The 20,910-nt window shown below is 33.2% G+C and overlaps 2 protein-coding genes across 2 annotated transcripts; one reads left to right on the forward strand and one right to left on the reverse strand.

Annotated features, from left to right (window-relative positions):
• Window positions 1-1,531: 1,531 nt before the first annotated feature.
• LOC106710139 (serine/threonine-protein kinase ATR-like) lies at window positions 1,532-19,118 on the reverse strand. Its single transcript, XM_045679645.1, has 29 exons — window positions 18,814-19,118; window positions 18,509-18,634; window positions 16,956-18,405; window positions 16,288-16,848; window positions 14,720-16,184; window positions 14,320-14,522; window positions 13,971-14,107; window positions 13,809-13,898; window positions 13,090-13,274; window positions 12,663-12,778; window positions 12,480-12,583; window positions 12,017-12,204; window positions 11,363-11,502; window positions 10,326-10,481; window positions 9,841-10,067; window positions 9,573-9,726; window positions 9,039-9,149; window positions 8,548-8,714; window positions 7,709-7,838; window positions 6,931-7,091; window positions 6,277-6,433; window positions 5,659-5,898; window positions 4,860-5,097; window positions 4,411-4,656; window positions 3,835-3,991; window positions 3,340-3,404; window positions 2,794-2,977; window positions 2,065-2,248; window positions 1,532-1,660 (listed from the first exon to the last, which is right to left on the reverse strand). The coding sequence occupies exons 1-29, from the start codon at window positions 18,948-18,950 to the stop codon at window positions 1,532-1,534; spliced, it is 7,608 nt and encodes a 2,535-aa protein (XP_045535601.1). The 5' UTR covers window positions 18,951-19,118.
• A 42-nt stretch (window positions 19,119-19,160) lies between these two features.
• Window positions 19,161-19,952, forward strand: LOC106710147 (UDP-N-acetylglucosamine transferase subunit ALG14 homolog). Its single transcript, XM_014502136.2, has one exon. It carries the CDS (start codon window positions 19,247-19,249, stop codon window positions 19,880-19,882), a length of 636 nt encoding a protein of 211 aa, XP_014357622.2. The 5' UTR covers window positions 19,161-19,246; the 3' UTR covers window positions 19,883-19,952.
• Window positions 19,953-20,910: the final 958 nt, after the last annotated feature.

Here is a 20,910-nt window from a genome sequence, read left to right on the forward strand (position 1 = left end):
CTATTATCAAATAAAAACATGACTATAAAATAAGCATTACTACATTTAGGGTTGCCAGGTCGTCAAACCCACTAGCCGGACAGACCAGCCAGTTTGGCCGGACATTTGGGTAGAAAGGTAGGACACCCTATATTATTTAGGATTTTGTCTCAGTATTAATAGGTACACTCTCGTTTGGGAAATGTAAAAAGTCTAACAAAAGCCGGAAAACCGTTTATTTTGGCCGGACACGCAATTAAAAAGCCTACGTATATCCGGACGCCTGGCTACATTAGACTACTTTTCAGCTTTCCACCTTTTAAGATTTTTTCCCGATACGCCAACGTCATTCTTTTACAAATTGTAAAATAAACGTTCGCCGCTTCACCCCCAATAAACGGTGAAAACCTTAAGTGTGTAGGTAGAATATTATTCTTTCTTCTCTTTAATTTAGTTAATGGCAGTTTACAATATTCATTTATTTTATTTTATCTTACCTAATTCGATAGTTCAGATAAGCCTTGATTTTTCTCTGCGTAATTCAGGGTTACTAAGGTTTATTTAAACCACTTGTGTTTAGTTGTTATATCACTATGGTATAATTAGTATTTTATTGTAATTGTTAGATTAATTGCTTTTTTTTCCCATTGGGTCGATCTATTGATTCTATGGATTAATCTGTCCAATTGGGAACTAATTAAAAATAGCGGCTTCACTCAATTATATAACGTATATAATATATTTGATCCACTCACCCTGAAGGACCCAACGGGTCTGAAACTAGTTGGTACCTACACCGAAGTATATATGAGTGAAGCCGTTATTTTTAATTAGTGTAGTATAACGTCTCACGAAATTTACAATAAATTAATTGTACGACGGGAAAAAAATCACCCTTTAAATTATACAAATCTAAAATTTCAATTAGTAAGATTGTCGTTATTTATCAAAGCACACATTTGAAGCGTTCGCTCTCCCTTAAGGCGGTACTAAAGGTCCAAGCGGACGATTAATGATAATTACGTCTACCTAAATCTATTAAACCATTAAACGCTTTAGAAGGTTTAACATTAGCGAACAGTATCTAACTTCAAACCGTGCAGCAAACAAATTAACATTCATTTAGTTAATTTATCGTTTTACTTTATCCTTAACGGCGGATATCTTTTAATTGCTGTCTTAGATTTGTTGGAAAAAATATTTTAACAGGATATCTCCGAAGTTTTTAATTTAAAAAATTAATAGAGTTGAAAAATAATTTTATTTTTCATTTTATTTTTTTAATGCGGTGAAACCAAATCCTTACCTTCTTCCTGTTTTACGTTTTTACCTCCACATAATCATGTTGCTCGTCGATTAAAGGAATAAAAAATAACATTAGTCATTTTTGATGTTTCACTTATCCACAATAAATAAAAGTACCGTTTAAATTTACAATCAAATTTTATTATTATACATTTGTACAAAATGAAGACAACTTAAAATGATTTCTTAATAAAATTAACTTGCACTATAATCACATACTTATGTTATTAATTTTGAAATATCAAGTTTACAAAAATGGCCCCCATCCGATGTACATTTGACAGAGATTCTGAACGCTGGTGGCTTCCACAATGAGATGTTCCACTTGACCTTCGGGAGATAGAGATAAGGTCAGTTTCTTATTCTTTGTCCGTACCTGTGGACAAATTGTCATATTATTTCCTCTAATCTCAAACAACTAAAAGTTATATTAATTAATAAAAAAAAATCCAAAAAGCATAACTTTACAAGTAATAAATGCACTTCCATACATACATACATACTTACTTATATAGCCATGTGGTGTGTGAATCGTTAGTTGTCCGTACTTGTTTAACTTGATCCGGCTCGAAGGACCATTACAGAATAAAATGTATAATGAACATATATTTAAATCGCTTAATTGAAGAAACACGTCCAATAAGTCATCGGAAAAATAACACATAAAAATTTGATACACATTGAAATAATTAAATGAACCTGATGACAAAAGACACTAGAATATAAATATGTGAGTTCAGCCATTTTTTTAATTATAATTATTAAGTTATAAGTTCTCACCATCCCATTGAGTCGATGTCGTATATGTGCCAAGTGCTGCACAGCCTCGGAGTTGGTGCGCTCAGCGCAGTCAAGGCGGGCTCGGCCCCACGACACCAGCGGGTCGTACACAAACGGCCCAACTACCGACATCAGAGCCGCTGTCTGCGCGCACAACACGCGCATCACCGCTTCACAACACTTCCTATTGTTGAATTCAATGGAAATTACAAATTATATTCACATAGCAGTTGTCCGCGACTTCGTTCGCGGGAAATTAAAAATAAAATCTAGTATAAAAGTAAATCGCTCGGAAAGTCATTTCGTTTTTTCTCGACTTAGGATTCGTGTATTTTCGACGAAGATGCATCATGTCCTGGAACGTCGGTTGCAGCTGATAAAGGCATTATTAAACATAGAAAATAGAAATAAAAACGAAATGACTCCGAACAACCCAATAGTTTCCCAATAGTGAAAGAATCGGTTCAGTCGTTTTGGAGCCTATTCAATGCAAACAAACAAATAATCAAATCTTACCTCTTTACAACATTAGACAAAATTAATTAGCTAACGATGTCATTTATTGTCTATGGATTTATTTTAGAACGTTTCGATGTTTAGACGTTGACACAAACCAAGTCAGTTTTTAAAAAATCGGTAAAATTATTTAGATAGTTTTCTACACATAGAATTGTACAAGGCAATGATTTAAAGGGAAAATATGCGTGGTTGTTTCAAAAAAATAAATACCTGAACATGCCCTCATGTTTGAGCGGACCCATGGCAGCCTCCATGTTGTGTGTGAGACGGAAGGGTACGCGCTCGGGCCACTCGAATGTCTCTCCTTTGTTGAACAAGCAGTTGAAATCCACGTGAACTGTGTCGCCATTAGTAGAGTCGAACGAAATGTTCTCACCGTGACGATCGCCCAAACCTATCACATTATTATTTGATATAATTGCAAAAGACCAGACCTTTAAAATGTACCAGGCCGAGATCCCGGAACCGTCTTCTATTGCACTACAGGTCAGCTTTAGATGCTTTTAATGGGTCAAATAGCACATAATCTTAAACAACAACAAACTAATATCTTTTAGGGGAAAAGATCGTCTTTTCATAAAAAAACCCTGTTCACTTTTCTTTTTTGTGACCTCATCTTCCTTTTTTTTAAACTAGTTGAACTATATTGAATGCTACATAAAGGAAAAAAATATTTTTTAAGACTGTGCTAGCATTTTAAAGCTATATAGAAGTTTTTTTGTAATAAGAGTTGAATGGTTGAATTAATGTACTGACCTAATATATATCCCACCATTGACATAACAGCTGTTGTTCTTATATACGCTGATCTAGCTTGATACCTAAAATATATATAAATAAAATTATCTATGAATTTGTGTGTATAACACATGTATCTTATTTGTCTGTTTGACTGCAATTCCTCTAACGTGACACTTGTATTGATCTCTTATTTTCACAGAGTCAATCAATTTTTTTTATTATTAAATGTATTAAAAAAATATTTAACCATTTCTTTTTTTTTCTAACGAAAAGCTATTTTTTTATTTGGATCTGTCTGTCCCCAAGTCCGCGTTTTTTCCGGATAATCTCCGGTACTTTTACTGAAGTCGTAGGCTACCGCTTGTATGCCAATACAAGTGTCACGACAGTCGAAAACCACATTTATTCTATCAACGCAAAAATAAAGTTTTACATATAATAATCAGTTTCAAACATAGCAGAGTCGATATTAAATGCTTTATTTATTAAATGTTAAGTTATTTAACAAACCATCCGTATGGATCAGAGAAGACGCGTCTGAACCACTCCTGGAAGACTGGAGGGTGTTTCCTCAGCAGGTATTGTTCGAATATTCGACGCATTTTGTCCAACGGATCATTTTTGGAGCACATTAATTCTTTCAACTCCCTATTGGTAGTATGTATGCCTGCAAACAAGAAAAAATATCAAAAACGACATCTGCAATTATTTACTGAAATATAAATCAATTAAACACATTTAAATCTACAATTTGTTTAATTATTAAATACTAGCTTTTACCCGCGACTCCGTCCGCGCGGAATAAAAAATAGAAAACGGGGTAAAAATTATCCTATGTCCGTTTCCTGGTTCTAAGCTATCTGCCCACCAATTTTCAGTCAAATAGATTCAGCCGTTTTTGAGTTATAAATAGTGTAACTAACACGACTTTCTTTTATATATATAGATTTCGAATAATATGATTATTTTTAAAACAATTTCCATTCAGAAATGTCAAACAAATTTAAAATATTACATAAATTTTGTCTATTATGTATCATTTCCACTGGCGAATTGTGCGACAAGTCTAGTGGAAAAGGTGTTTACCTTTCTGTTTATATATATGTAGGAGTATTGGTCTAAGTCCGAGCAAGTTTGGCACCCATTGTATGAGGCCGCACTCCTCGTTAAGTGGCAGTACGCAGTAAGTACGGATGTAGAGCCGGCGTCGCCGCGTCTCCGCCGCGTCTTGCAGGAACCGGTTCACTACACCATTAAACTCCATCAGACGGAAATCTTTACGGAGATCGTCGCGGGATTTAAGTAGTATTATATAAGATTTACCATCAGAACCTGTGGATACAATTTCTTGTATGTGAAAAAAAAATAGACAATGATTTCATATAAATTTTACTAATTAAAAAAAAAACTAAAATTTTTCTTTCTTGAAAAGAGTATTAAATAATTTACATAGTTTAACCACAGATTACATAATTAAGATAATACAATCCTGTAAAAAAAAATTACCAGTAAAAAAAAAAATTAAATCAACCAACCTTTTAATGTAACCTTTCTTGGTTTCTGTAACGACGGTAGTATTTGTATGTCTTCTTCAATTCCCGCGATATACACTGCCGGTTCTTTAGGTATATTGAAATCTATCCTCTCTTGTCGCGCCGCCTTGGAAGGCAGGACTATCTTACAAAATTCTTCAAACGGTATCATTATACGACTGAAGTTATCACTGTCTAGTAGACGAGGTAATGTACGGACCAGTGATGATACTGTTGGCTTCTATAATAAAAATTGTGATATACGCAAAAAGAAATCTTTGTACCATATTTTAAAGAAATTGATAGTAGTTGAAATAAACATGGAGAAGTGCATAAAGCTATTTAATAAAAACTGATTATTAAGTTCAAATTTCGATTAATGAGCGACTTGTACCTTAATGTAAAATTAGATTGTAAATCTATATATATAAAAGAAAGTCGTGTTAGTTACACTATTTATAACTCAAGAACGGCTGAATCGATTTGACTGAAAATTGGTGGGCAGATAGCTTAGAACCAGGAAACGGACATAGGATAATTTTTACCCCGTTTTCTATTTTTTATTCCGCGCGGACGGAGTTGCGGGTAAAAGCTAGTTAAATTTAAAACAAATAAGTTGGCAAGAGAAATGGAAATTAAATGTTCGTTTGGAAACAATATTAATAAGCAACATTTAAATGTTAGTACATATTGTTCTTTTCAATTATCTTGGCGGTCCAAGATCATTGCCGGTCACATCTAAAAAATGTGCTAGTTAAGTTAAGAGCTGTCAAGATATTTGAAAACATTTATACATACTGACCGTATTATTTCCAGATATCGGCTTATTACAGAGTTCAATTAATCTCTCAGCAAACTGGTTGAAGTCTGCAACCAGTTTGAGCATACGTGTCTCCTTGAGGCGAGGGTCTGAGAAGACGTCTGAGCACCGCTTGATGCGCTGCGGGTAGCTGGACTTTATCACACACATCATCATCCATAATGTATGCTGAGGGTACGCGAGTATCAGCTTCACGATTATAGCTTTTAGTTGTAAGTAGACCTTGGGAAAAAACAAAGAAGTTTGTATTGCATTGTATTGTATTGTATTGTATTGTATTGTACTGTACTGTACTGTACTGTATTGTATTGTCTTGTATTTGCAATTGCATTGCATTGCATTGTATTGTATTGCATTGTATTACGAGTTATAACTCGATATCTGATGAATCCTATACTACATATATTAATAAAATATATCATCTGAAGTCGTTTATTTTAAAAGCTATAGATAATGTTGCAAGATAGGAAAAATAAAAATTGTCACTTTCTTTATCCCTTGGAGGGAATTGACTTCAATTTTTTTTTCCCTTTCTCTATATTCCTATTGTTTTTGTCATAGTAGCAACAGTTTTATATTGTAAATAGAAAAAATGTATACCTCTCTAACAGGATGACATATCCTAGATATGATTTGCGAGAAAGCCGTTAGATATAAATATATGGGCAGCCTTTCAGAGTAAGTCTTGATGATCTCCGTCATTTGTGCCAACACTGTATGTATACCGGTGTCCGCTGACGTCACTTCCATATCCAACCTGTTACAATTACAAAATAAAACTAAATACTGCACTCTGAGTCTAAATAATCTTTAAACAATCGCTTAGGGTAGAATTATCATACAAAGTCTAAACTAAAAGAGCCAGCCATCTCAAAGAATTTTAGTGCAGCATTAAACGTAAATTAATAGATTCCCTTACTGCCATACTCAGTCAGTTAATTGGTTCTTTGAGACCCTTAGTGTGAATTAAGTAAGGCAAATCTACCCTAAGTCTCTTTTTCAACAAGAGCAAAAGACGCTGGGGTGTTTCCAAGCAATTATCCCAATGGGAAAAAAATCCCATTGGGTCAAATTATTCTGATTCGATCGGCCCAACGGGAAAAACCTGACGACTGTTGTTAAATGACGTACTAACTGTGGATTTCGATTACAGTGACACTTATATAAGACAAATAGTTGTCTTTGTTTTATCATAGATAATGTAAGGGATGATTGGATAGTCCTAAAAAACAATATTTTATTTATGGTACATACCATATAGAGAGCATTCTGGGCATGCTCTGGTACAAATACTTATGTCCGTACTGTAACGCCTTGCCGTACGAGTTTAGCGCCTGTATACGACGAGACCACGTCATACTGTTTGGAGTCGTATCGTTGCTGCTCACTTTTTCATAATAAGCCCCAAGACAAACCTGAATATAAAAGAAATAGCAAATATCTATATATATAAAAGAAAGTCGTGTTAGTTACACTATTTATAACTCAAGAACGGCTGAATCGATTTGACTGAAAATTGGTGAGCAGGTAGCTTAGAGCCAGGAAACGGACATAGGATTTTTACCCCGTTTTCTATGTTTTTATACCGCGCGGACGGAGTCGCGGGTAAAAGCTAGTATGATTATAAAACATATCTCGAGTAACCGTAACCCTTTCATTTTTACCATCAAACACCTTTTACTACCCCTTGAATTTGACTAAAAATCAACTTTTACTAGTTTAACTTTAAGTTCTTTCGGAACAGTTCGATCATTTTTGACAAATTTTGTATTTGATTGGGTTTTACTATTAAATCTTAACAACCTGTACATATCTAAGAAAATCAATGATATATGTGAAGTCGACCCGCACTGGGCCAGCGTGGTTGACTATGGCCTAGTCATCTTTAACTTGGGGTAGACTCCGAACCTCGCAGTTGATTAAATCTTATATTTATACTGGAAACCCGATAGGTGGCGTTGGTATCGGAATTCTTTAGACAATTTATTGCTAAGTTCGTTAGATAATATTTATCATTTTGCAACTAACTCACCAAACTCTTCTCCCATTGCTTGAACACTTCAACTGACTCTTTATAATATCCAATGTTAACATCAACATCCACTTTGGTAGTCTCATCGTTATATTTAGCTATCAAAAGTTTTGCCTTTGCACAGATTTTCCTAAAATAAAAAAAAGCGTCAATTAAAACATAGAATAATTCTAAGCGCTTAAAATGCTTTCAATTCTGGTTACATCTTGATCCGAAAATGTATAACGTGATTGGTAGATATTACTTGATACAAATATAGAACTTTTATAAACATACACACACACACAATACATACCAATACATCATACATTAATACACATACATCCCAAAAAGCATTCATACATACACACACATTTGCTTGTACATACATATAATTACGACCCTTAATTGTAAATAATTTTCATTTTATTCTTTTTTTATAATATTACTATTCTGTTATTTAAATTGTACCACTAAGACGAAAGAGTCCTGACTCCTTTAATACGGGTCTAGAACCTAGTTTAGGAACTATGAGTACTATTACTATGTCACTACCATACTTTTGTTGCCTAAATAAACGATTTTTATTATTATTACTAGCTGTCGCCCGCGACTCCGTCCGCGCGCAGTTAAAAAAAAAATGAAAAATAGATGTTGGCCGATTCTCAGACCTACTGAATATGCTCACAAAATTTCATGAGAATCGGTCAAGCCGTTTCGGAGGAGTACGGGAACGAAAACTGTGACACGAGAATTTTATATATTAGATTATAAATGAGAGCTCTTATAGCTAAGTCACACACACAAATACGTTCACTCATACGCACCACAAACACACAAACATACATTTAATGGGTAACCTTTGTTGTTGTGTGAGTCTGTCGATCTGTGGATATGTCTCATCAAGTCCGCGGCGCAGAGTGGTGAACGCGTGCTCTTGTTGTCCTCGCGCCCAGTACATTTTGGACTTCTCTATGAATAACTCTTCAGGGTGATACTCTTCAGCATTCAGGATATACATGTAAGACTGAAATAAGAGTGAAATAAGTTTTTTTTAAAATTATGTCCACCATCAATGTACAGTTTAGCTAACAAACAAAAGTAGATTTACTATCTTATTATATGATAGGTCACACATGTACGTATTACTTTTCCCTACCTATCTCTCTTTATCTCCCTCTCTCTACTTTTATAGCTAGTATTCTGTTTGGTGGTGAAATCGACTTTAATAGTCACCTTCATTTCGCAGTATCGTATTTTTTAATATTCGCCAAAATGGCGAAGTGAACGCTGCTTACTTACATACCGTATGTATGTCGAAAGTACCATAGTAAACTTAAGTTTGTCTAACCTGTTGATATATCCCCGCTTTCCTAGCGTGCTTAGCGCTCTGCAGCCAAAGGTCGCCTATACTGGCCTTTAAGCGATTCGACGTCATCGGATGTGTCGGTTCTAATAGTTCCTGCAAATATTTATGTCTAAATGAAAAATATCTGAAATAATCCAGACTTAGTATGAATAACAAAGTTTTCATTAACAAATTAAATCTAGTATTTTTACAAGTTATATTATTAATTGGCATCAATCTGTTTGAGGGCTGAATGTCAACTGCACAACTTCCCGTCATACCTATAATCCTTTTTGCTTGTCATCCTTTTCTTATAAGGCAAGTATGTGAAGGAGAAGTGGATTTGACAGAGAAGGGGACACATAGAAAGGGGAAATATAATTTTCCTCTGCGTCTCTTCCTCCGTCGATAAAACGTAGGTAGCGCATCTGCAGTTTCACGCTTCGCTATTTCGGCGAATTCAGGTGGCCGTTCACTGTTCTGCGCACCGACTCGTGCAATGTTCTAAGTCGCCAAGATATTTGATTTCTACTGTACCTGTGTTTGTTGTAACAATATCCTCCTGAGTCTGAGCAAAGGCTCAACAGTGCGCACATCTGACTGCACCACGGCCAGTCGTCGCCGCCATTCGTCTAGCAGCTGACTTAATATCACTTCACCTTCATCATCACCATCCCTTAAGTTCTTTAATCTGGAAATCCATGAGTAAGCAAAAAAATAAATATTATAGCTTAGTTTGTTTTCTATAACAATTTTAGCATTTTTAAATAATAATTTGTAAATTAATTTCTGTACTTTTCCTTACCTACAAAGAACTTCTTCGGCGTGTTCCGCTTCTTTCACTATATGCAATCCTAATACACTCTGGTAGCCACTTCTTAAAGCACTTTCTCCTCTGCTCTTCCCATCCATTTGTGAAAGTAACTTGCTCGTAGCGTCCTTGCAGGATACTATGAAGGCATCATGATCCTGTTTACGATATGCTAGTAGCACCCGACCCATTAGTAGACCCCAGTTTTCACGAGATGGGGGCTGGAATTATTATATGAATTTATTAAAATTGCTAAAAAAATTCAGTAATTTTTCTGATAAAGAAGCAATTGATTTAAAAAGATTTTATCATATAGCAAATATAATTTTCTGTACAATCGACAGAATTTAGAAAGTAATCAACGTTATCTCACCATTGCCTTACATAAAGGAAAACTTCGGATAAGGTAAAGAGTACACTAGAGAAAGCCAATGTGTGGAACCATATTTATATTTAATTTGAGAGTGATATTAACTTACAACAGGCTTCTCAGCGAGTCGATCTAGCTCTTCAAAACGTCCGAGCCGCCATAATGGCTCCGCAGCCAGCTCCGTCATATCATCAGAGTCACGCTCACTCAGCAGACGGTGTGCGGTGAACGGCTGGTCCAGGCTCAAGTAGCAGTCTATCATGCCCTGGTACAAAACATCATGATATTTTTTTTTCCTCACTTTTATATCTTGTAATCATTGTAACGTATCTTTTAATTTATAATAACAATTTAAATTTGTAAGCGGGAGCGCACTCGCATTATATAAAATCAAGCGACAATAGCCCAATGGTCAGGAATTCGGATCGCCGATCTTTTGGTGGTTAGTTCGAATCCGGTCATAGGACTATTGTAGTAAACCATGTCCTAGCACAAGCTTCGAGCTTTTTTGGAATGGTTACAACAAATGTGTGCAAAAATATTATTGTAACATTTTATTATAGTTGTAAAGTGTAACTTTATATAAAATTGTGTGTTAATCCAATAAATTATTATTATTATAGCTGTCTTGTCTTATTATTATATTTTTCTCTCTAACCCTAATTTCTCACTTATGGAGGTCCAGACCAGACAGGATAATATTGCTAGCTTACAAAGATTAAAATGCCGAAATTAAGTTCCATCATATTTTATCTCAACTTTTAGTTCCTTCTTCTTTTAATTAATAGTGGATCCCATCGTTTTCTATAATTTCGCCAACGTCAAGGTTGAAGATAAATGAAAATGTAAATTGTGTGTGATTTAAATATTAAATAGCAAGCGACAATCGAGATAACGGGTTCGGGTTTGTCTGACAAATGACCAGTAGCTGATAACAATTAAGACACAGAAAAAGGACAACACAATTTTTCCTAGTTGGATTCAGACTATTCGACAAAATAAATTACAGGGTAATTAAAATTTTTCTCTCCAGCTGTTAGCTAAATATCAGGTGACATGTCTAAAATAATTTTGCTTCAAATCACATTAAATAACACCACAAGTAAAATCATATTTTTACAAAGTAAAACTTTAAAGTAAACTTACTTGCATACTATTTCTGTCGAGCTGTCCCTCCTGAGCCAGTCTCTCGTAGCAGAGCGCGGCGTCTTGCAATCTGCCTGTCACCACTTGAGCGAGGATCAACTCCTTCAAAGATGGCTCCGAACGTTTTATTGACAGAATACCTGTGTTGAGTGCAAGTGAAATGTCTTAATAGTTAATTAACCTGTAAAAGTTTAGACTCTAGAAGTAGTTTCAAAGATCGAGTCAGAGCAAACATCAGAATCAGAAAATCAAATATAAATTCTACCATTAGCAAACAATACAATCTTACAAAGATTATAAATTCGAATGTTTGGATGGATGGATGTTTGTTAGAATGTATCTCCAGAACGGCTGAACGGATCTGGGTGAAATTTGGCATGGATATTGAACACTGTCTGGAGGAACACATAGGCTATTAATTAAGTTATTTAAGAAATACTACAAACCTGTGGGCCTAGCACGAATATTACTGACAATTACCTTCGTATCGAAATCGTCAATTTTGTCAAAATTAGTATAAGATTTTTAGTGTACTTTAGGGATAGGAGGCACTGCACAAAATTTAATACAAATTTTGTCGATGACGACACCATGGCGATTGTCACAAATATTCGTGCTAGGCCCACTGAGAATAAATAACCATAAACAACTGACCTGCAACAGAATCAGGTTCATCTAACAATGCATACAATGCCAACAATGGCAACTGTTCCTGTACCCTCTCTTTCCTCTCGTCCATGTATAATTCTAAATACTGTAGCGCGCGCTCCAGTTCACCGCAAGCGAAACTACCACGAGCTATCGTTAGTTTGTCGAAGTTGTCCATAAACGATTTTATAGCTCTGTAATTAAATGTATTTGCTTCTAAAATCGGGTTTTGATAGCACACTTGTATTAATTAATACACTAGCCTTTGCCCGCGACTTTGTCAGCGCAGCAAAAAGTAGTCTATAATAGACCCGGATCCATCAGCTACCTTCTCGTCTAAGTCCCGTTGAAATTGGCCCAGCCGTTTTGTAGATTACAAGAAACAAATTTGGACTTGCAGACAGACAGACGGACAAGAATTTTAAAAATACACCACAGATAATACAATACTATACAAGGTAATACCAACTTGTAATTTTCATTCTCAGTAGGGCGCTGCTTCACATGACACCACTCCAAAAGCCATCGGTTCAGGAAATCAAACAATGAGTATATTGTTTTACTGCATTTGCTCTAAAAAAATAATATAAACAAATTTACAGACAGACAACATTATTAAGTATAATATTTAGCTAAGGCTTTACTAATATACCTGATTTCCTTCTTCAGCTTGCACCGAATTGATATTCGGAGTCATTCTGATGTGACGTAGCATTTTGTAAGTTCTCTCAGACCTTACATTATTTTCCGTGTCTAAGTTTTCTCGACCTAATATAATTACATTTTTCTTTAAATAAATAAGATTGATAATATTAAAGATTAAACATGCAGAAGTAAATTTTGGAATGCGACAATGCTTCGGCTTCTAGAACATTATCTCTGTCACACTCTACTTAATATCACTTAGTGCTATGTGCGACTGAGATAAACGTTTGAACCTAGAACCTTCTTCTATTGCATTTGGGGCTAGAGGGTTTTAGTAGGTCAAATACCACATAACCCTGTCTTATCCGCAGAAGATAGGGTATCTTAGGAAGACATCTAACAGCAAACACCAATTTAAAAAAAAGAACTGGTACCTATAACTGCCATTATCTCTTCTTGTATATATTTAGTATCAGCTTTGGAGACTATAGCGTGAAGTAGTACATAAGGAAAGAACAGTAACAGAGTGCGGAGATCGCGACGCATGCTAGGGTGTACTGTGCGCAGTAAGTCGCGTATGCTTTCCGACTCTATTATAGATATCAATTGACCCGTCCAACTGCAAGCAGTATATTAAGTTTTTTTTTTATTGACCAAGATTTTAAAATATTTGATTATAAGTCTGGATAAGTTATATAAAAAAGTAACCCTTAAAATTGAATAACGGTATTACATAAACCATTAGTAATTGTTAGGTATAACTGATCTGATAACAACAAATAACAACGTCAAATAACATCCGTATCAAATGTTTGATAGTTCATAGTTTACTTTAACAAATATTTGACCAAATTATTCATCAAACATCTCAATAACGGACAATCTTACTAATATTATAAATGCAAAAGTTAAGATGGATGGATGCATGGATGGATAGATGTTTGTTTGAATGTATCTTCAGAACGACTGCATGGATCTTGATGAAAGCATAGATGTAGAACACAGTCTGCAAGAATGCATAGGCTACTTATTAAGATTTTTTTTATTAATTCCGCGCGGACAGAATAGCGGGCGAGAGCTATTTGTTAAATAAAAATAGTATATCTACTGTTTCCCATAGCACTAGTTGAAATATGGAAACGATTCAACTTACTTGTGAGCCCATTCTAAGAATGTTGTTGCATGAACTGAACCGAAAAGTGGATGTATTTTCTTCGGCTGAGATGGGTACGCCAAAGTGTACCTGAAAACAAATTCATAAAATTTTAATATGTCTTTTTCAATTTCCTATGATAAAAAAATTTTAAAACTTCACCTTGAACTGAGTAAAGGGTACATAATTTGATGCATATTCTCTGGGAAGCTATCCCACACTTCCTTCTTACTGCCAGTTGGTGATATTTCGTAAGTTTTTAATATCTCTTGGATGGTTAAAGCATAACAGTCCATATTCTGTAAGAATGAATATTAATGTACTATCTAAACGACAAATAAAAAAAACAAAGATAAACTACTACGCTCAGTTATTAATTCGCCACTAAGGGAGGAGTTTAATGTGGATTTAGTATGAGAAATGTGCACTTAAAGAATGTTTAAAGAACCTTTTAACAATTTCGAGTGCGGAATTAATTGAGAACCTACTTTTTCAGTCAGTTAAAACATACCGTTGTATCCTTTTCGTATTGGAATGCTCTAGAAAGTTCTACAAGAGCTGTAGCCGCAAAACAGTTATCGACTATTGTGAAGGCGAAGGGGGATCTGTCAGGCTGCACGTACTGACGAGGTAAATGACCTGCTTCGATGGCACCCAACTGTCCTAGACAAGACCCACTTGCTTCACTTACTTTGTTGTCAGGGTCTTTGCAACCTGGAGAGGAATATTGAAAAAAATATTTATAGTTAAACTAGCAGTCGTTCGCGACTCCATCCGCGTGGAATAAAAAAAAAACTATGTTCTATATCTATGCCAAATTTTAGCGACATCTTTGCAGCCGTTGTGAAAATTTCTTCCAAAAAACATCCATCCATCCATTCAAACATTATCATTTAGTATTAGTATCTTACCTAGTAACAAACAATCTATAAGTTCTACTATAATAGGATCGATATTCTTCCCGCCAAAAATAGCTTTATGTATTTCACTTCTATTGTTCTTAAGTAATACATCTAAATGTGAAATTGCATAAGCTTTTATTCTTGGTATTTCATTATTCAAATGCTCTAAATACCATTTTATTTTATCCAAGAACCCTTCTGGTTGAGTTCTGATCACGTGTCTTTTAATAACAGCTTTCACTTTTTCTGAAATATTCGAATCTCCAAGAAAGAAAAGATCTGATAAATGAGCGCTTAGTAAATTTTCGTTTTTTAAGACTAGATACTGAAATATTTTATTGATTTCTTGTGGTGCGTATTCGAATTGTTGTAATAATGATACAGCAAGATTGGATAGTAGAGGTCCAAGCGATATACTGTCGAGATTGTGAATGAAAGCGGACCATGCGTCAGCTAATGTTTTAGGAAATTCTTTAACAAGAGGTAAAGCTGACCTCAAAGTCGCGAGGACTTTGAACCTTAAAGGAGTTATATACTTCACGCCCATTAATTGCATCATATCTGGAAAGCTTTTTAACGCTTTTCTTTTCACTGATAATGCAACTTTAGCGTTCACAAGCTTATGATCAAAGTATGCTAGAACTCCTAGAAATTTAGGATTCAAAAAGTCCGCTATTTGAGTAGTACTCATTTTCATACTCCCAGACGGAGTAGCATCAGGGTCATGGCAAGCTAAGTATCTACAAGCATTTAGTACTTTCTCAGGATTACAACTGTACTGAAGTAAAAACTCTGTTAAAATTACTCTAAAATGCTTTTTTATAAGGCTCAAAATAGAACATTTCGTCAGTCTCTCAAGAACTGAATAACATTTATCAGCAACAGCATTATTCTCGTTTAAATAAACGTGCACGTAGATAAGAGGAAATCTTTCAATTATAAAATCTGACACTGAACATTGAACTAAAGAGGCAATTTCTTCAATCATCGATGGTACTTCTGGAATAGTGACGGAATATGGTATCAAATATGGTAAAAAATGATGAACATCTTTCGAAATAAAGTCCCTATAGCCTACAAAACCAAATGCTCTGACGACTTTTAGTAAAGATATGGCGAAGTCCTTTCCACAGTAAAGACTGCATTCAACAAAAAGTCTGCAGTAATCCTTTTTATATCTATGATATACTTGGTTTGGTGTGTAACCATGAAATTCACAAATTTCCCTTAAATAAACCTCAGCTTTAGGTGCAACTGCACATTGTGGGTGCATTATGAAATATATAAAAAGTTTTGTAACTGGCAACAATGCTATGTTGTTACAGTAAAGACCAAATTCTTTTATAGCTTCTAATGTAGCTATTTGTTTATTGTTATTGTTGCTCTCTAAGCTTGTTTGCGTTAATTTTACTAGTAAATTAATGCATAGAGGAAAAACATCTTCACTTTGTGTCGATACCTCATTATTGTTGGTCTGGAAAATAAACAATTTATTATTTAAAAATCATTCTTGATAATTTTTATTTATTTATGAGTAAACAGAATAAACTAAAGTTAATTAAAACATTAATACTTACCGTTTTTTGTGGAATAAGTGGTTTAATTGCTTTGAAAACATAGTTTAAGTTTTCCTCCTTAATAATTTCAGTTGATAAACCATAGTTGAAAACATAAAAATGATTACATAATCGCTCAAGCAGTTTCCAATACTGACTATTTTCTAGACTTGTATATTGCTTGTAATTCAAAAATTTACAAAGCAAATTGCGTAAACCATTGAAAGTTGATTGTTGTGATGGAGTTATTTGAATACTTTCTTTGTATAAAACCACATATTCTTTCTTGACATTGTTTAAAAATATATTCTGTGGTAAATTTTGTTTATTATGGCAATTATAACAAATTATTGATATATCTAATACTTCGTTATAAAATATAGAATGTCCTTCAATCATAGAATGACCGAGAACAATTGCATAAGTTCCCAATGACATACAAGAAATAGCTGGAACTATCTTTGTTAATTCATCTTGAATATCTGGATCTTTAGTGAGGAATGCCGGCAATAATACTTCGCCTATTAACTTACTGGCGAATGATATTTTACATAATATTAGTAGAGGACATATCGCAATTACCTAAAAAATATTAAATTTAAGTTTAATGACAAAATCCTGAGCCTAAAATAATTGGCCGGCAATAGGAAACACTTTTTTTATTCTATAAATGGTATTTATATATTTACCTCTTTATATGTGGTAGAATTTTTATTTTTCAAAATAGTATCAACTAAATTTAGTATCACTCTCTCCATAATATCATTTTCCTTAGTATTTAAGATTAATCTCGTCAATAGTATATATTTCAGAATAAGTACTTTAGTACATTCATTATAACTTAGAATTTTGTGCATATTTTGCAATGACTCTTGTAGACATAACATTTGCATTATTTTACTTTTTGGAAATGATTCCATTTTAATATTTTCATTTATACATTTCATAATAGATGTTGTTGTCAATACAATATTAAGAAACAATGACATACAAATAGAATCTTGGAGAAGAATATAATCATGTGTTTTAATTAATTCCGACAGCATTTCAAATGTCTTATTTAAATTTGTTTGCTCTAATATGATTATATTAGAATTATCTTTGTTATTTTTCTTATAGTTTATAAAAACTTTTTGCAATATATTTAATGCAGATAAATGTCTCATTAAATTGAATGACAAAGTAGTAGCATCTCTTGTATTATTACTAAATTCCAAACTATGAAATATAACATTCACAACTTGCTTGAAGAACCAGAAGTCTTTTAATTCATTCGTTTGGCATTTCTCCTGCTTAATATATTCCAATATATGTTTATAGTAACAATCTGCTAACATATCTATTTCTTTTGAATTTCTTTTTTCAAGGTCTAAAACATCTTTAGGAAAGTTTACTGTATTGCTTAGTGATAGACAATACAACTTAAGTTCTTTATTAAACACAGGATTTGATGTGTTTTTCAAAACAGTTATAGCTATTGTAGATAGTACATCTTTGTGGTTGGCATTATATGATATGTCACATGTTTTTAATAATTTTATTATTACGTTGTTAAAATTTGTAAGTTGATCTGATGTAATATTGCCTTTTTCAAAAAGTATATCTATATTTTGCACCATACATTCCATGCAATATAATAATTTTTTATATATTTGAGGAAAACTACTTTGAAAATGGATCCCAGATGAATTGTTAGTATTGTTTATTAAATTGGCAAAAAAATTTAATACTAACAATTTAACTTCTATGTTATAATGCTCTAGCATAAATAAAACATCACCGAGAAGCTTTTGAAGGTGGGATGAAAATTTATCAATATTAAGTAAATATGGAGGTATACATTCTGATAGTAATTGTAAAACAAAATTTATCAGTAATGTGCATGTACTAATATTTTTAACTTGAACACTTATAGGTTCCAAGTTTAGTTGTACATTAGGTATATCAATCTGTTCGGGTTTAAAATGATCTAATAGTATTTCTCCTGGTGTTAGGCTGTCTGAGTTTTCTTTATAATATTTAACTAAAGCAAAGAGAATTGAGTGATACTGCAAAATTAGTTTTTCATAAAAACTAGCCCCATTTACACATAGTATATTTAGAATTTTAACTTGAGCATCTTTACTTGATCCATGAATCCTGAAAAAATATCACTTAACATAAATTAAGGTATAATAGGGATATACTATTGTTTTTGTTTTGAGAACATAATATCTGAGAATTTAAAAATATCAAAACTTACATATTTAATTCTTTAACAGAACATACGTAAAATAATCGTCCCAACAACCAAGTATTAAATGCACAATAGTAACTATCAGGACATTTTGTAGAACCGACTCTGGGTATTAACACCTCCGAAAAATCTCTGGAATAAGATTATAAAAACAGTTGAAAACAATCATGTTTTAAAGAGACTTTCATTTAAACCACAAGTATACTATATACAATATTAAATATATTGATAATGTATAAGTACAAAGTTGGGGCACATTAAGCTCACTGTAAAATAAGGGTGAAAAACTTTTGTACCTGTTTTTGGCTTACCCAGATAGTTTCAAAATTGATGTTAACAATCTTTCAAGACCTTCCGCAGCATTTTCAAGGTTATTAAATAGCACCATAGTCGGCGCGTTAAACATTTGCCAAACCGTAAATGGTCCATCACAATTATCTTCATCCATTTTTTCACTTAAAAGCAAACATTTAACTGAAAACTTAACTTAAATTAAGGTTAAATTTACGAAAACTGTCAAATATGAAATGAAATTTACTTTTCCCGCCAGGAACAGAGTACGTAAGCTAAGCTTTGTTGTATTTGCTTCCTTCATAAACGTAGAAGTTAAAACAGGATTACTATAATCTGCGCCTACAAGCAGTAGCCTTCAACTTCACGATCAATGTCAACTTAACGTCAACATCCATCTCAATACTCTAACTTTACTTACTTTTTGTGTTAATTAACCAAGTGTTCATTAACATGGAGTTTTATGCGATAATATTACTTTTCTTAGGCATTACATTTTTCATTAGAATCTTATGGGTTGTTTGTAAGGTACTCCGATCGGAATGCAACTTGGCAGTACAAAAATCTTCATTAAAAACAATTGTTTGTATTGGATCAGGGGGTCATACCACAGAAATGCTAAGACTCATACCGAATCTGAACAAAAATAAGTTTCTGCCGCGTTTATATATTTTGGCTGACAGTGACGTGAGTAGTGAAATTAAAATACACAAAACCGAAAGCAGTGCTACAAGTTATAAATTATGCCGTATACCAAGAAGTAGAAAAGTAAAACAAACATACTTATCATCAGTGTTTAGTACATTGTATGCGACGTTTTGCACTATTCCGGTTATTTATGAATTTAAACCTGATGTGATTTTATGTAATGGTCCAGGTACTTGCATACCAGTATGTGCTGTTGCCTTTTTATTGAGATGTTTGTTGTTATTAGATTGCAGAATTGTTTTCATTGAGAGTATATGTCGGGTAAGAACATTGTCCTTATCAGGAAAAATCCTTCAGTATTTTGCAGATGTATTCATTGTACAATGGCCACAATTGCGAGATGTTTGCTATAGAGCTATGTATTTCGGTAGATTAACATAAGATTAAGTGGTATTTAAGTGCTCATACATGACTGTTTTGAATGAAAATATAAATAAAACAATGTAAATTCAGAAAAAGAATATGTAATTTATGTTTAGTTTAGTGACATAAGCAATTAATCAGAACTTAATTCATAAAATCAATCAATTTCTTGACTAGATAAATGCAATGCAGTAATTCAAACAATCGGTGTTTCAAGTTATCAACAAATCTAAACTGATTGTACAAGGTATTGCTTGTATCACTGTATTTCATCTGTCTCTATATTTAAATTTTATTTTCAAGGGCATTGCCATACATATTTATTACAAAAAAAAAAAAAAAATAGCCTCATAACAATAAGTTGGTTGAGCACAAACCTGTTGTCATTTTTAATCAACATAGTAAATGAAATCAAATACTATTTGCATTTTAAGTAAAAAGTACATATTTAGATGTAATTCACTTTCTGTATATTATCAGATTAACATTACAACTATTCTATGTACAAAACATTGCTTTTTATATAAATTTCCAACAATAATATATGTAAATGCTTCAGTCTTTGCATCATGTGCAAAATCAGACCACTAATCTATTCGAGGTTTTGTTTAGACTGACTCCATTTGTTAACAAAAGAAATTATTGTAAAATATTAATCATATTTAAAAAATTAAATAAAACATTGTAAATTAACCTTAAAACTGAAATGCAAGGAAATACGACATAATTATTCTTTAACAAAATTCTAAGACAAGTATTCTGTACCTTGTGATTTTTTTCACTTAAGGGTTATATTCTACTGAACACTCAAGCAGATTATATTTTTTTTAATAGAATTTGTTTTTTAAACCGATGCTGATTAAATGGATATACATAAAATGTATTAGATCCTTAAAAATACACTTCAAAGTAACTCTTGTTCTCTTCCTTTTTAAATTATGTCTTTACATATGGATAACTAAAGGGAAGAGAAGAATTTCAGAAAAATAGTAGCTGGTAACTTTACCAGTGATCAAATAAATAGGCAAAAGTACTACTAACATCAC

This window comes from Papilio machaon, chromosome 10, assembly GCF_912999745.1.
Source record: "Papilio machaon chromosome 10, ilPapMach1.1, whole genome shotgun sequence".
In the NCBI taxonomy this organism is placed as follows: Eukaryota; Metazoa; Arthropoda; class Insecta; order Lepidoptera; family Papilionidae; genus Papilio; species Papilio machaon.